The sequence below is a fragment of the Camelus dromedarius genome, chromosome 23 (assembly GCF_036321535.1).
Source record: "Camelus dromedarius isolate mCamDro1 chromosome 23, mCamDro1.pat, whole genome shotgun sequence".
NCBI classification, from domain to species: domain Eukaryota; kingdom Metazoa; phylum Chordata; class Mammalia; order Artiodactyla; family Camelidae; genus Camelus; species Camelus dromedarius.
Genome location: NC_087458.1, coordinates 20,859,494 through 20,873,307, shown reverse-complemented (window position 1 = coordinate 20,873,307; position 13,814 = coordinate 20,859,494). Strand labels below are relative to the sequence as shown.

Genomic DNA, 13,814 nt, shown 5'->3' with positions numbered 1-13,814 from the left:
TCTGCATTATTTAGTTTGCTATTTACAGCCTTTAGCTTGGTTTTTCACTTTGGCAGTTGTGTTGTCTAATTTTGATTGGCTCCTCTTAATAGTTTCTAGTTCCTGCAGCATTTTTGTCACTCCCACTTTGGACCTGGGTATGGTAGACTGGAGATGTCTGTTTCATCGTTCTTTCAGGGGATTTCTCTTATTCTTTAATTGGGAGTGGTTCCTCTGCATTTTCATGTTAGTCTTTCTCCAACTGAATTTAGGAGAAACAGTCATCTATTCTAGTCTTGAAGGTTTTTATGTGGGAGTGATCCTTTGTGGAGTGTATGAGTCCATTATTTTTGGTGTAGGGTTTTGTTTTTTGTTGGTATGGATGCTTGCCATGTCTTTCCTCAGGGTGTGCCGGTCATTCCCCTTGATAGGGTATGTGATTGGTGGTGTGGTGACAAGCCTGCGCTGGATGTTGAGTGGAGCCTCCTCTTCTCTGATTGTCACAGCCCTGTTAAAGGAGGGTCAGCTTTCCAATTGTCAGAGTAGTAGCCCCCAGTTCCAATTCTAAATTGTGGTGTGAGGTGGGCAGGATTGCTGTGTATTCTTCCCTAGGAGTTGTCCCTAGTGAGTTGTTCCCCACTGGAACATGTGCTCTGTGACATCACCTGTCAGCTGGTGAACACTTGTTGGCACAGCCCTCCCCCCACCTTCACTCTGGGGACGCTGATACTGGCTTAGATTTCAGCCCTGCTTCTGCGTGTTTCCATGAATCCTGTTGCTGCTGACGCCAGACCCACCTCAGCTAAGGATCGCCAGTAATCAGGTCAGATAACCAGGCACTGCCACTAGCATAAACCTCTGAAGTTGTGCATTCCCCAGGTATTGGCCCCGCTTTCAGCCCTGCCTCCAGGTGTGGGAGCTTCCACGTTCCCAGAGCTCATTTCAACTGAGTCTTGCCTGCTCTGAGCATTCCTAGAATGAGGTTGCTGTGGTGGGGCCCTGTGCCTCTCTTCACGTGCACATTAGCAGTGGGGCTCCATCCTGCACATACCCTCATTTGTAGCCTGGACCACACTCCAAGCCCCTCAGGCTGTCTCCATGCAACCAAACCGAGTCCTCTCTGCAGGTTTGTCCACTGAAGCCCCAATTTCAGCATTCAGTCACTGCACACACAAGGTGTGGGTCTCAGGCTGGGAAGTACAGAAAGGTTGGTAAAGACCATCCGTGCTGGTCTCTGTCCTGCTGGGTGCCGCACTCTCCTGAGCCCAAGGCTTCCTATCTGTCCCTACTGACCTCTAGGCTGGTGAAGGGGCTCCCCAGGGTGAGGAAACCTTTCCCCTTCCCCAGGTCCCTCCCAGAGGTGTAGAGCCTGTCCCTTTGTTTCCCTTTTGTCCCACATGCTTACGTGTTGATTTTTTTTGCAGCTTCAGTTGTGTGAGATCTTCTGCCAGTGTTCAGTACATATTCTGAGAATTGTTACACACGCAGATGTATTTTTTAATGTATCTGTGGGAGGTGAGCTCCACGTCCTTCTATTCTGCCATCTTGATCTCTGCCCCCAGGGTTATTTTTTAGTTAGCTTTTAAATTAGATGGTTCTGAAGTCAAAACTATAGAAAAAAGTACACAGACAGTATTGCTTTTATCCTATCTTTCTTTCCCCTATTGGTAATCGTTTTTAGTAGTTCTGGGTTTAAGCTTACAGTTTCTTTTTGAAATATATGCAAATAGATGTGTGTTGTCACATTTCTCACCTTTTCTGACATTCAGGTAATTAAGTATACCATAAACAATGTCTGTACTTTGATCACCAGGATACAGTAAGTGGAAAAGCATTCTCTATCAGTCTATAAAAATAATCTTCATTTTTTGGTGACTATTAGTGTTTCCTGTGTGGATGTACCAAACTACTAGTTCACACAGTCCTCTGTGAACTGCTATTTCGGTGTTCCCAGTCTTTTGCACCATCATTCCAAATTTTTGGCAGCATTATCCTTGGGAAAGAGCCTAGAAGTAAAATTGTTAAAGGATGAATGCATATATAATTCTGGAAGTTATTACCAACTACTCTTCATTATAAGTTTTAAGCTTCTCAGCCTTATCATTCCATTCCCATATGTGTATTTCCCCATATCCTCAACAGTATATTTTAGTTTTTCCAATAAAAGGTAAAATACAATGTATCTTAAAAACTACTATTTCTCTTCTGAACACGGTAAGGATCTTTTTGTATGTGGAAGGTCACTTACATTTCTTTTTCCATGAACTGTTCATACTTCCGGAATCCTCTCAATGTGTTTTGTTTTTGGTTATTGTGGTTGTTTTGGCCATGTAAATATGTACATAAAATTATCAATATTTAGCTTTATTACTTCTAGATTTTAAGTCATATAGTATATAATCCTCTCACTCTTAGGTCATAACAGAGCCCATGTCTTCCATTACTCATAAGGGCTTCAATTTCACATTTAGATCTTTTGGAATGTGTCCATATGGCTGTTTTTAGTTAGACTTGACTTATCTCAGTAACAACCCATCTCTTCCTCAGTTTTGAGATGCTGTTTACTGTATTCTAAGTTACATACCCTTCGGTCTGTTGTTTCTGTTCAGTCTCATTGGTCTGTTTATTCATGTGCCAACATCACAGCTTTAATTATAGAAAAGTGTGTTCAATAGTTTTTCTAACAACAGCTATCCTATATATTGGGTATTTCTTTAATGTTAATTAACCCCACCAAATTTTACCCTACCACTTTTACCAATTCTCTTAGCAACTACAGTAGTTTTGGATTTCTCCTCTATGCATTTGTGTTCTCTCATTTAACTGCAATGGCAAATACCTCCAATACAACATAATTATGGACAGCACAGCACCTCGCTCTTAATTCTAATACCCTCTTGAATAAAGTCCCCCTAAAAGTCTGACTTTTCTGACATACTCCCAGACAGATAGGTTTTTATTCAGTGGAATAGCTTTACTTACTAACTTTCCCGTGCATAGGAATAGATGGATTTTCATATATTTTTGCTTTATGGTTATTGTTTTTATAAGCCATCTGATCCATGGTGAAACTTACTAATTGGTACTGTAAAAAGATTTTAGTTCCAATTTATTCATAAACAAATATATTTAAGTCTAGAGAAAAATATTTGTGATTATTAGACCATGGTAATGCATATGTGTTACTTAAGCTGCAAATAGACCAACCTCTTTATTACAATTATTACCACCTTGAAACACAGATACAAATTTGCATTTTATGCAAAAATTCAGGTTTTATTTTTACTTACTCTTACACTGGTGGGAGCTGATGTCACGAACTGAAAGGCAAGCAATAACTTGTTTTCTACCTCTTAGCTGAACAAAAATACACACAATATGGCAGTTTCATCAGGCAAAACTTGTTTTTTTTTAACATGTCACACTGGAATGCAACATTACCCTTTTTGAATCAAATGACCCAGTTACTATGGAAACCATCTTTGGAGGAAGGGTTTAATAAGCATACTTTGAATTCTCCAGTAGGAAATGGAGAATTCACTGCCTTTACTTAGAATTGAAGGCTGTGTAAATAGTTATCTGTCAAATCTGTCTGTGCAGCTCACCACCATTTCCTTATTGGAAAAGAAACAACAATATTTCCACATCACAGTTCCCAAAAGGACTTTAAAGTCTCAAAATCTCAAAATTCTGTATCTCCTTTGGCTTGCTTCTCTCTAGATTCCACCCAGGCTTTATTAATGGTTCGCTTCATATCATCATCTCCATCTTCATAAATTTTCTTTAGAACATTCATTAATCCCTCACTAGGATCTGTTTCAGTGTCGTAGGAGGGCTTTCTGTTAAAAAGAAAATGGAGGAGTGTGTATATATATTTATGTAATAAAAAATGTACATATAAATTATTCAATTTAGTGACAAATTTCAGATGTATGATTACTACATATGGAAAGAGACAAATCAGGTTATAGAAAGTACAAGAGTGGAGGTTTAAGAGGAAGAAAGTATAGAAAGATACTCTCACATTCAAAACACGCAAATTTATCTTAATGAAAACAATATACACCTACCTAGAGCATCAAAGTGTGGTTATCAGAAAATAAGGAGTTATTTTGGGACCGTGGGATTTTGTGATTTTTTTTTTTTTTAGCAGGAGAAGTAAATAAGTATTTTTCTGAACAGTTTTAATTTTTTAAGAGCATGTTTCTTCATATAATGTGAAAAACAATTTCATTGAGGGAGAAACAAAAATACATCATACATGGACTGAAGCTCGTTTTTTAATTAGAAAAGCCCTCCTAAGTCTGAGACTCATGAGTTTGGGCCTGGTGGTATAAAACAACAGTCCTCAAAGTGGTCAATACCTCTAGTTCAATCAAGGTGCAAACCAGGCCCACTAAGTATACTTAATTGTTCACTCACCTCATTTGTTGAGTGTAGCTTCTGTACTGGACACTGGGGATACAGTAAGATAGGGTCCTACACTCAGGTAATTCATTCTAGATTTAAAGTCAATTCCAAAGTGCTTAACCCTAAGCAACAACATCCCAAATGCATGCTGTCAGTGGGACGAGTGAGAGAAATGTGGGTGCCTGACTGACCCATTGTAGTACATTACCCCAGCAGAACATTTAGAGCAACGTTACACCTAAAATGGAAGTATTTTTGAATAAATGTTTTTCTGAATAGCCATTATTAAGTAGGATAAAAATATCCTTTTTCAGTCTATACCAGTGACAGTGAAACTCTATTCAGAAACGTCTGGAATTCAGAAACCACGTATGGGTACCTGGACCTCTCCAGAACTACTGAAACGGAATGTCTCAGAATGAGGACAGTATTGATAGAAACACCACTGGCCCAGGGTTAACCAGCCACAAGTACAAAGACCTCCTTAGAAAGCAACTTACTAGACAGATGCCCTCTTCAGGTTGGTCCTGACAGGTGAAAGCAGACGTAAGAGAATCAGGGTAGTCAGTGGATATTAAGAAGTAAATGGTCAAATCGCAGACCGTACAACTCTATTATCTATGAAAATCTATAATCTCAGCAAAGAATACATAACAATCTTAAGGAAAGCAGACTCACTCTTTCTCTTTGCATTCTTTTTCAACCTGAGTCAGGTAGTCCCACCGTGTGTTTTCCACTTTCTTTCTACATAAGATCAAAACTGTGTCTGTCTTGACCTGGAAGAAAAGTGGAAAACAGGTACAACTTAGAACAGATAAGCATGAATATTTAGAAAATAATTATGCATTCAATTAATCAAGTTACTATTATATGTAAGACTATGCTAGTAATACTTTTATGAACAGACCAGAGTCTGAAGATGCAAGGGGAAAGATAAACAAGTAACACTGGAATACCTTCAAATACTAGGTGCTATCAAGATCAAGAGGGTGTTAACGGGGCTGGGGGAGGAACCTGCCTAGGACGGCCTCTCTGAGGTGAAATCTAAGCTGTGGCCTGAAATCTGGGAAAGAGGGCCTTCTAGGCAGTTAAGACAGCAAGGAAAAGGCTTAAAGAAGGGATGATTTTGGTGCATTTGCAAAAAAGGAGGAGGAATGGCTGGATTCTGACGACTGAGGGAGAGAGTAATAAAGTATGAGGGGGTCAGAGACAGGCAGGAAAATCCCATCACATAAGGCAGTTATTGGTGAAGGAGTCTGGAAGATGAGTGAGCAAAAGGAGCAAGAATGTACACTTTTTCAGCAATGATCCACAGAACTCTTTTCCTTCAACGACGGGATTAGGGCTAAAGGGAGCAGGGGGTCACAAGCTAATCTTAAATTGTATTCTAATATCTTTAAGCTGCTACACAACGCCATGTAAACGCAGTGGAATGGCACATCTGTGTACCAGATGCATTAAACTTCACTTATTTAAATTAGGCAGAAAAAAGGGGTTATCTGAATTAGTGAAAAGTATGAATAAGTTTTCTCAAAGATGGTTTGTTTTTATAGCTAACAAGACCAGTGCGCAAGTCCTTTCATGTATTAAGCCTCACATGCAGTGCTTCTAGTAACAGCCACCCTTAACTGAAGCACTTTATACATTTTAGTGTATCATTTCAATCTTGTAAAACAAATTATTATTCCCATTGTACAAATGAGGAAACTGAGATAGAGTGATTAAGTGAGTTGCCAAAAAGGTCACAACTAAGAAGTGATAAAACTGGCATTACAACACAAGTCTGACTCTTAGCCATTTTCAGTTCATTCAATACCCTCCTGATTTTAATGCAATATTCTTATAATTAGTTTTCTAGAGCAAGAGTTGGCAAGCTTTTTCTGTGAAGAGCTAGATAATACTTTAGGCTTTGTGGGCCACATGGTCTGTGGTCTACCTAACTCTGCCATTGCAGTGCAAAAGCAGCCACAAATAACGCATACACAAACAAGCATGGCTATGTTCAAATACAACTTTACTTATGAAACAGGCAACGTGCTGTACTTTGCTGATAAATTTATTCTAGTTCATCTTAATTCTAAATTGGCCAGGTTCGATTCAAAGAGGTTTCACAATGACAAAAAAGATAAAACTTACTTTTTTTGAACTGCCTTCCACAGAGATGGGTTTCAGGAGATTGTTCACAATCATGGAGTAACTCTTCCCATTCAGATTCTTTACCAAAAGATCAAATGACCTACAACACATTAGTGAGTACATCTAGCTGGTTCTGTGAAAGGCGCTCTACAGTTCTTGTGGGGAGAAAAGCCACAGTTTTATTTTACTACATGCATTTGGCCATTCCAGATGAGAAGACTCAACATTTAAAGCAGGTGTAAAGGATAATTCTAAATTTAAGTGGAATTTTAAACTGCAAAGAACCCGTAAGGCCCTGTCCTCCCCATTCCAAGAACTCACCTCTCTGTGAAGTGCACCTGCACATTCTCAGTGGGGACCTGATGAACTCCAGTTAAGGTAATGTAGATTTTCACAAACTTATCTGACTGATCCCATCCTGGTAACAGCAACAAAAAAATGCAACATAAGTAAAGTCTGGTACCATCTCTGAAATAGAAAATGCAGATAGCTCATAATAAAACTCAGTAAAATAAAAAAAACAGTAATAGAAATATGAAAAAGATAAAAATAAAAAAATTCTGACATGGAGAAACTGAGCTTCAAAAGTCAAGTGATCTACCCAAAGTTAGGCATCTTACAAGTAGCAGAACTTGGACTCAAATCTAGGTTTACTGAACACAAAGCCCCATGTTCTTTTTATTCCTTAGAATAAGGAATACAATCATTAAATTCATTCATTAACATACTAATTGCCCACTGCGGATCGGGTGTCCCTGAGGAAGCATAACTGCCACCCAGATTTGTGTGACATGGCAATCAAGGTGTTGAGTTGCTAATTTCCCTTTTTTATGGAAATAATTTTGTTCTATTCCTAAATATAGATAATTCTCCACTAAATTGGATGGCTGAACATTAGTACTGTCTAGTTCCATAATCATTTCTCCTCCTCGAGGCCGTTCAACAAATGCAATCCCAGCCTCAATTCCTTTCCTTGACAAAGTAGAATATAAATTGAAGAGTATTAATTCATCCAAATCTGCCAGTATGACTAACCTATCAATATTTGGAAAATGCTATTTCAGTATATATTATCAAACTGTTCAGTCTCTAACCTAGATGAATTGTTAACAGAAAATATACAAATGTTACATAAAAAGCGTATTATGTAATAAAAATATATATTCATATATTTATTGTATATTATAAATATACAACTTTTCCTTACTTAGTCTACAGAATAGAGATATAGTGTTAATTTTAAAAGATGTCCTAGAGGGTTCTGTAGAACTTCATTTAGCTTTTTCCCATTCATTCAACCTATCCTCCATGTTGGTAAGTTTCTCCCCAAATCGAAATCTAGGTTCCTAGTTAATGTGCCGTAATCCTACCACCTTCAGACTAGTTTCCTACAGTCAGTGAAGTACACAGCCTGTCCCCTGCAGTATACACCGAACCCTGACACATGCTGCTGTTATGACAGTCCTCAAAACATGTGCCTTTCACGTCTCTATTCATGCCTTTGTTCATGCAATTCCCTTCCTTTTTTCATACTTGCTGAACTCATCCTTTAAACTCAAACGTCTCTTCTAATTCTCCCTGAATGTTCCTCCCCTTCAGCAGAATTATTTTTGTCAGCTGTATTCCCATAATACTTTATAAATCTCTATTCAATTATATTAAGTACTTACTATGTGCTAGATACTGTGAGCACAAAGAAAAATAAGATTATCCCTGCCCTCGTGAGAGTTCGTTCCGCAGATTCCAAGTTGCACTGCTTCCAAAGTAAAAGTCTATAATGAATTAAGGGCAAATGGTATTATGACATTGCTATGGTATTAGTGGTGTGCCTGTGTCCCAATCACATGATGATCAGGGACTGGCTCCTGGTCACTGCTGTATATCCACAAATCCAAGAACAATAAAGACACATATTGGGTGCTCACAAATGTTTCTTGAATTTAACCGGCTTCTCTTATTGGTGGTGATTTGGCAAAGTGAAATGCAAAACAGGAAGAAAAAACCAAAAAGCTGTGTTCCATATATACTCAATATGTTTCAGAATAGGTTCCCTCTTGCTACTCATCACTGTACCAGTCACTGAGGTACATAATTGAGTTAGTGGGTCACTACTGAGGAATAGGCTGCTCAGGGGCAGAAAGAGCTGAATGTGGAGGGTAATCATACCATAATTACTGATTTTCACTGTATATCCTGTTGTAATAGGAGCAACCACAGCAGCTGGCTTTTCATTGTCCAGAAGTTCTGCTTTCTTCTGTGATTTCTGCTGCATCTTGTTCTTGATTTCTGTCTCAATCTTGGATTTTTCAGCTGTCAGGGCATCACGTACTCTTTTTCTAGTGGCCTTTTCCAGCAGCACCCTCACTTCTTCTAGATCTTTCTGTAGCTGTATTAAAAAATAAGTTAGCTACGATAAATAATAGTTTGATATTGTACATATTGGTCATTTCAATTTACTGAATAAAAACTAAGAATAAAAGGTTCATTTAAATTTTTTAGGGTTGGGTGGCAACTAGGATTCTTTCCTCCAGCCTACTGAATTGTAAATAACTCAAGCTTCCTCTTTTTTAAAAGAAATCTTAAATAACAATAGGTAATCAAATCAAAATTTTCCAGTTTAGGAGATTGTTATCTGCCTTTGTTTTAAAACATTTTATTTACAAGACACTTTTGTGATTTATAAACATTTTCTGATTTATAAGATGAAGAAATCCAACAAAAAGGAATTCTTGGATTTCCTTTTAACACTAAGTAATAGCCATCAGATAGATATTAGGAATGTTTAAAACATTAAAATGAAAGAGATGAGTGAGTAGGTGACAAATGTGGGGAAATGCTTATCAGCCTGAGACAATCCTCTACTTTCCATCAGTGACTGGTCCTCACAGATCTCCCTGCCCCAAATAATACACACAAAGTGTGAATTATTGAGACAAAAGATAAAAAAATAAAGGCATACTTCTACTTTTAAGAAGTTGTCTGATTTTGAAGCTCCAGGTTAATTTTACCATCAAATGTCTGGGACTTGGTTGTACTGCAGACAGTTTAAAAAAAAAACAAACCCTAGGCAAACAATCCAACATGCAACATGCAACTCCTAGATCACTGAGAAAGCCACCTGTTTTGTCTCATGCCAGTACCTCACCTACCCAAGTTTATTTTTTTCTAGAGACAGAGCCAACATTTTATGAAGTTCAAGAGTTAAAGACATTGTTAGAAAATTAATGGGCTTAACATTTTTCCCCCAATTATCCTCTGATATATTGCAAATGACTTAAGATCTTTATAAACAAGGCATTCATTTTTCTTAAAATGACTTTACATTCTGGTTTGATAATAGCAATTTGACAGGAAGACTCTGACATTATAGCTTAAGGTCATATAAAGATCAACATAAAAATCTTTTAAGCACTTGATAACTGAGTATAACAGAGTTTGAAAGTCTTTATGATTCTTAATAGTCTTAGAAAATGCAAAACAGAAAGAAAAATGCTTGTCTTTTATCCCGAGTCTTTTATCTCATTTAACTCTGATGCCCTTGTTTCCACCTATCTGTAACTGCTAACATGCCCAGTCTCCTGTCCAAACTTTATCCCTGCCTCCCCAAATTCGTATTACTACAAAGAAATATTGCAAACTCATCTTTCGAGCATAGAACCCAAGATGCTTTCAGTTCAAAGCAATCTTTTGTTTTAATGGTTCAGTTCAAAGCAATCTTTTTGGTTTTGATGGTTTAAAAACTTCATACTTATTCTAATTACGGATGATAAAAAATTAAAATGTAAAATGGATATATTTTTTCCAGAGTCAGAATTTAGTTTAAAAAAAGTAGAAAATGTATAAAGTCTAAACAAAAGGTTTTACTTCTTGAATAAGCAATCTTTTTCTAGGAGACTCAGAAAGTAACTCTGAGAATGGAGAAATTCTAAGGCCCTCTTTATAGACAGATGGACTCTACAGTACTCAAAAATAAGATATCCACTACAACAGGCTTGTTTAAGGTAATTCCTCAGTTGTGTGTTATCTGCAGACCTGAAACTAGTAAAATCTATCCCTTTAGTGCTTTTCCTGTACACATATTTAAGATGCCTTAGATACAGCAGTTTCTCACCTAATTTATCTAGGCATTCACTTGCTTTCCTAATGCAAAATCACATTCCCCTTTTATCCCTATCCGTAAACACATTCAAGCTTTCTCTATTTCCAGATTCTTTACTACAAAGCATTAAAACCAAACTGCCTCAAAATAGACAAAGGACTTGAACAGACATTTCTCCAAAGATACACAAATGGCCACCGAGCACATGAAAAGATGCTCAATATCATTAGTTATTAAGGAAATGCACATCAAATCCACAATGAGCTACTACTTCACACCCAATAGGATGTCTAATACCAACAACAACAAAAACTCCAGCAGATAACAACTGTTGATGAGGATGTGTGGAAACTGGAACCTTCATATACTGCCTGCAGGAATGTAAAACGTGTAGCCACTTTGGAAAGGAGTTTAGCACTTTCTCAGAGATAGTTAATACAGGACCCCGCAATTCCACTCCTAGATATATATACAGCCCAGATATTTGAAAACATGTCCACGTAAAAAGCTGTACCCAAGTATTCACAGCAGCACTGTTTGTAACAACCAAAAAGTGGAAATAATCCAAACGTCCATCAATTTATGAATAAACAAAATGTGGTATATCCATACCATGGAATATTATTCACCCATAAAAAGAAATACATGCTTCACCATGGATAAACTTGAAAACATTATGCTAAGTAAAAGAAGCCAAAAAGCAAAGAGCCATATATTGTAAGATTCCATTTATATGAAATGCTCAGAATAGGCAAAACCATAGAGACAGAAGAGGAGATTGGTAGCTTGTGGGGAAAAGGGGTAACAGGAAGTGACTGCTTAATGGCTACTTAACAGGTAGGGGGTGATGAAAATGTTCTTGAATTATATAGTGGTGACAGCTGCACAACACTGTGACTATACTAAAAAGCACTGCATTGTACACTTTAAAATAGTTAAAAACAGTGAATTTTATCTCAAAAATAAAACCTTAAAGTGTCCCTAAACTTACATATCTCTTGAGAAAGCCCCTTACTTTGAACAGAATTAATACTTACGTAGGACTGTAAAGTCACTTCAAAGACTTTCCTCAGGGCACATGGTAACCCAAGGCCTGTAACAAACTTGGGGCAAGTTATCCAGAGTAATACTTAAACACACACGCTTTTTCTTCATTTAAAGCAAATTAAAAAGTCAAATGTGAGATTTCCCAGTCTTGTTCTTACTAAGCAAAAGATTTCAGGAAAACAAACCTAGTTAATGGATACCCGACTCTACTATATACTACAGTATTAAGTATTGGCGTCCTACTTAAGCCAGGAAAAGAATGCAAGTATTTTTATTCCCATTTTGTAACCGCCTAAACTAAGTCTCCAAAAAAGTTAAGCTACCTCTGTTCAGAGTTTAATAGAGCTTAAAAAATATTTACTACCAATAATTACAACTAACTTTCCAATTTATTTTTAAAAAACGCATAGTAAGTTGCTGTTTTGAACATCTATAAGTATTACTTGGTCTTTACAACCCTATGAAATGGATACTCCTGTGGCCCAGAGAAGTACCATAACTCGCCCAAAGTACGTGCAGAGAAAACACAACTAAGAATTAAAATGCTAGGACCGAAGACTTCTCACCTTCCAACTACCCTCTACCCAGGAGCAACACTCAGCTTGGGCAATCAGCTTTAATTTAACGAAGCTTCGTGTCCTCGGGCTGGTGTAACGGGAGCCGAAAGGGTCTGAGGATAACGTGAAGGTGACCAGCTCAGAGCCACCTTCGGACCCACCCGCCGCCGAGACCCACGACACACCCCCGCTCACCTACACCGCCGGCCGGGGCTGAGCGCGGGGTGTCTATCGGCACCTTTCCCGGGGAGGCGGAAGCCCCGCGGCCCGCAGCGGCCGGGTCAGCACCGGGGCCGCTGCAGATGGGCGGGTGGGAGGCCGAGGGGAAGCACGGGAACCCGAGGACGCAGGTAGGCGGCCCGAGAGGCAGGTGCCGCGGGCGGCCGCAGGGCGGCTCGGCACGGGAAACAGGGCGGTGGGGCGGGCGACGGAGAGGAAAGCTCCACAAGGCCGAGTGGGGAAGACGAAGCCGGACCCCTTACCTCTTCCAAAGCTGAAGCCATGGTCGTGCTGCGTCAGGAAGGCCCGGGCTGCAGCGGCGAGAACAGGAAACGCCTCACCGAGCGCGCTCACCCCGCGCGCAGACCTCAGCCGCACGAGTCGCAGTGGCCACAACCCGCGAGCACACCAGACCAAGCGCGAGACTTCAGCCCGCCTCCCGCACGCGGAGCCTCTGGAACCTTCGCGAGTCTGCCGCCACCTTTCCCCCCACCCTCCAGCACTGCCGGCCGAGCTCAGTCCCGCCCCGCCTCGCTCTGACTCCGCCCCACCCGCCTCGCCTCCTAGCAACGCTTAACTCTCGCGAGCAAACCAGCAGTTCGAGAAGAGTGACGCCTCTTCCTCCCTGACCGCGCAATTGTACGTATTATACTTTGACCCCGTTTGCCCCGACAGCGCAGTCGCAGCTCGGAACCGCAGGCTTCTCGTACTTTAACGCAACCCCGGAAATGACGCACCGATATTCGGGGTCCAAACCGGAAGTTGACTAGCGATTCGGCTGTTTCCGTGTGCTCTAGGACCCAGGGTCACGGAGGCCGCCATCTTGTCTAAGGCTAGTCTGTAAACTGTGGGAAAAGGACAAAAACGGGAGAAGGGGAAGCCAATTTATGCTAAAAGGGGAAAGAACGACGACGTTAAGAGTGCAGAACCCTAAAGGGAACAGTTTTATTTTCAGTGGTTGTAGCGCCCTGAAGACGTCACGGTTTAGCATATGCGACATGGTGGCGTCATCACGGACCGCCAAAGGAGGTTGCGATTGTCACGTGACCGGGCCCGGTAGCGCAGAGGGGGAATGACCCTAACGGGGCCGCTTTTTCGGTCCCATTATCCCCTTGTGACTGTTGAAGGACTTTCCTGGTGCCCTGGCCTCCTTCACCTACCATTCTACGAGTTTCTAGTTGTCACGGAGGTTTGAATTCGATACGTGACCATCAAAGAAAACGTGGGCTGTTTCCCTGGGGCTACTTTCTGCGCTCTGGCTCCTGCAGCCTAGCTCAGTAAGGCCCTTGAGAAAGCCCCTTTTCAGATCATTTTAGGCCCTGGCAGTCTCAAAATGTCTGCAACAGGCTAAGAACATACACAGTAAC

At 40.0% G+C, this 13,814-nt stretch overlaps 1 protein-coding gene across 3 annotated transcripts; it reads right to left on the bottom strand.

Annotated features, from left to right (window-relative positions):
• Positions 1 to 3,234: 3,234 nt before the first annotated feature.
• On the bottom strand, positions 3,235 to 12,965 carry CACYBP (calcyclin binding protein). Of its 3 annotated transcripts, none has more exons than XM_031435735.2 (7): positions 12,711 to 12,965; positions 11,662 to 11,717; positions 8,692 to 8,911; positions 6,847 to 6,943; positions 6,526 to 6,625; positions 5,068 to 5,165; positions 3,235 to 3,818 (listed from the first exon to the last, which is right to left on the bottom strand). In XM_031435735.2, the coding sequence occupies exons 3-7, from the start codon at positions 8,795 to 8,797 to the stop codon at positions 3,662 to 3,664; spliced, it is 558 nt and encodes a 185-aa protein (XP_031291595.1). In that variant the 5' UTR covers positions 8,798 to 8,911; positions 11,662 to 11,717; positions 12,711 to 12,965; the 3' UTR covers positions 3,235 to 3,661. The 3 variants fall into 3 exon arrangements, with proteins under 3 accessions (XP_031291595.1, XP_031291592.1, XP_031291593.1); XM_031435732.2 differs by having other exon boundaries at positions 11,662 to 11,727; positions 12,711 to 12,873; XM_031435733.2 differs by lacking the exon at positions 11,662 to 11,717 and having other exon boundaries at positions 12,711 to 12,926.
• Positions 12,966 to 13,814: the final 849 nt, after the last annotated feature.

Coding starts and splice junctions, on each gene's coding strand:
- CACYBP (XM_031435732.2), bottom strand. CDS start 12,731: ATGGCTTCAGCTTTGGAAGAG. Junction 8,912..11,661: donor AAGTGACTTTACAGTCCTAC/GTAAGTATTAAT, acceptor TTTTTAATACAG/CTACAGAAAGATCTAGAAGA. Junction 5,166..6,525: donor TGGAAGGCAGTTCAAAAAAA/GTAAGTTTTATC, acceptor CTTTTCTTCCAG/GTCAAGACAGACACAGTTTT.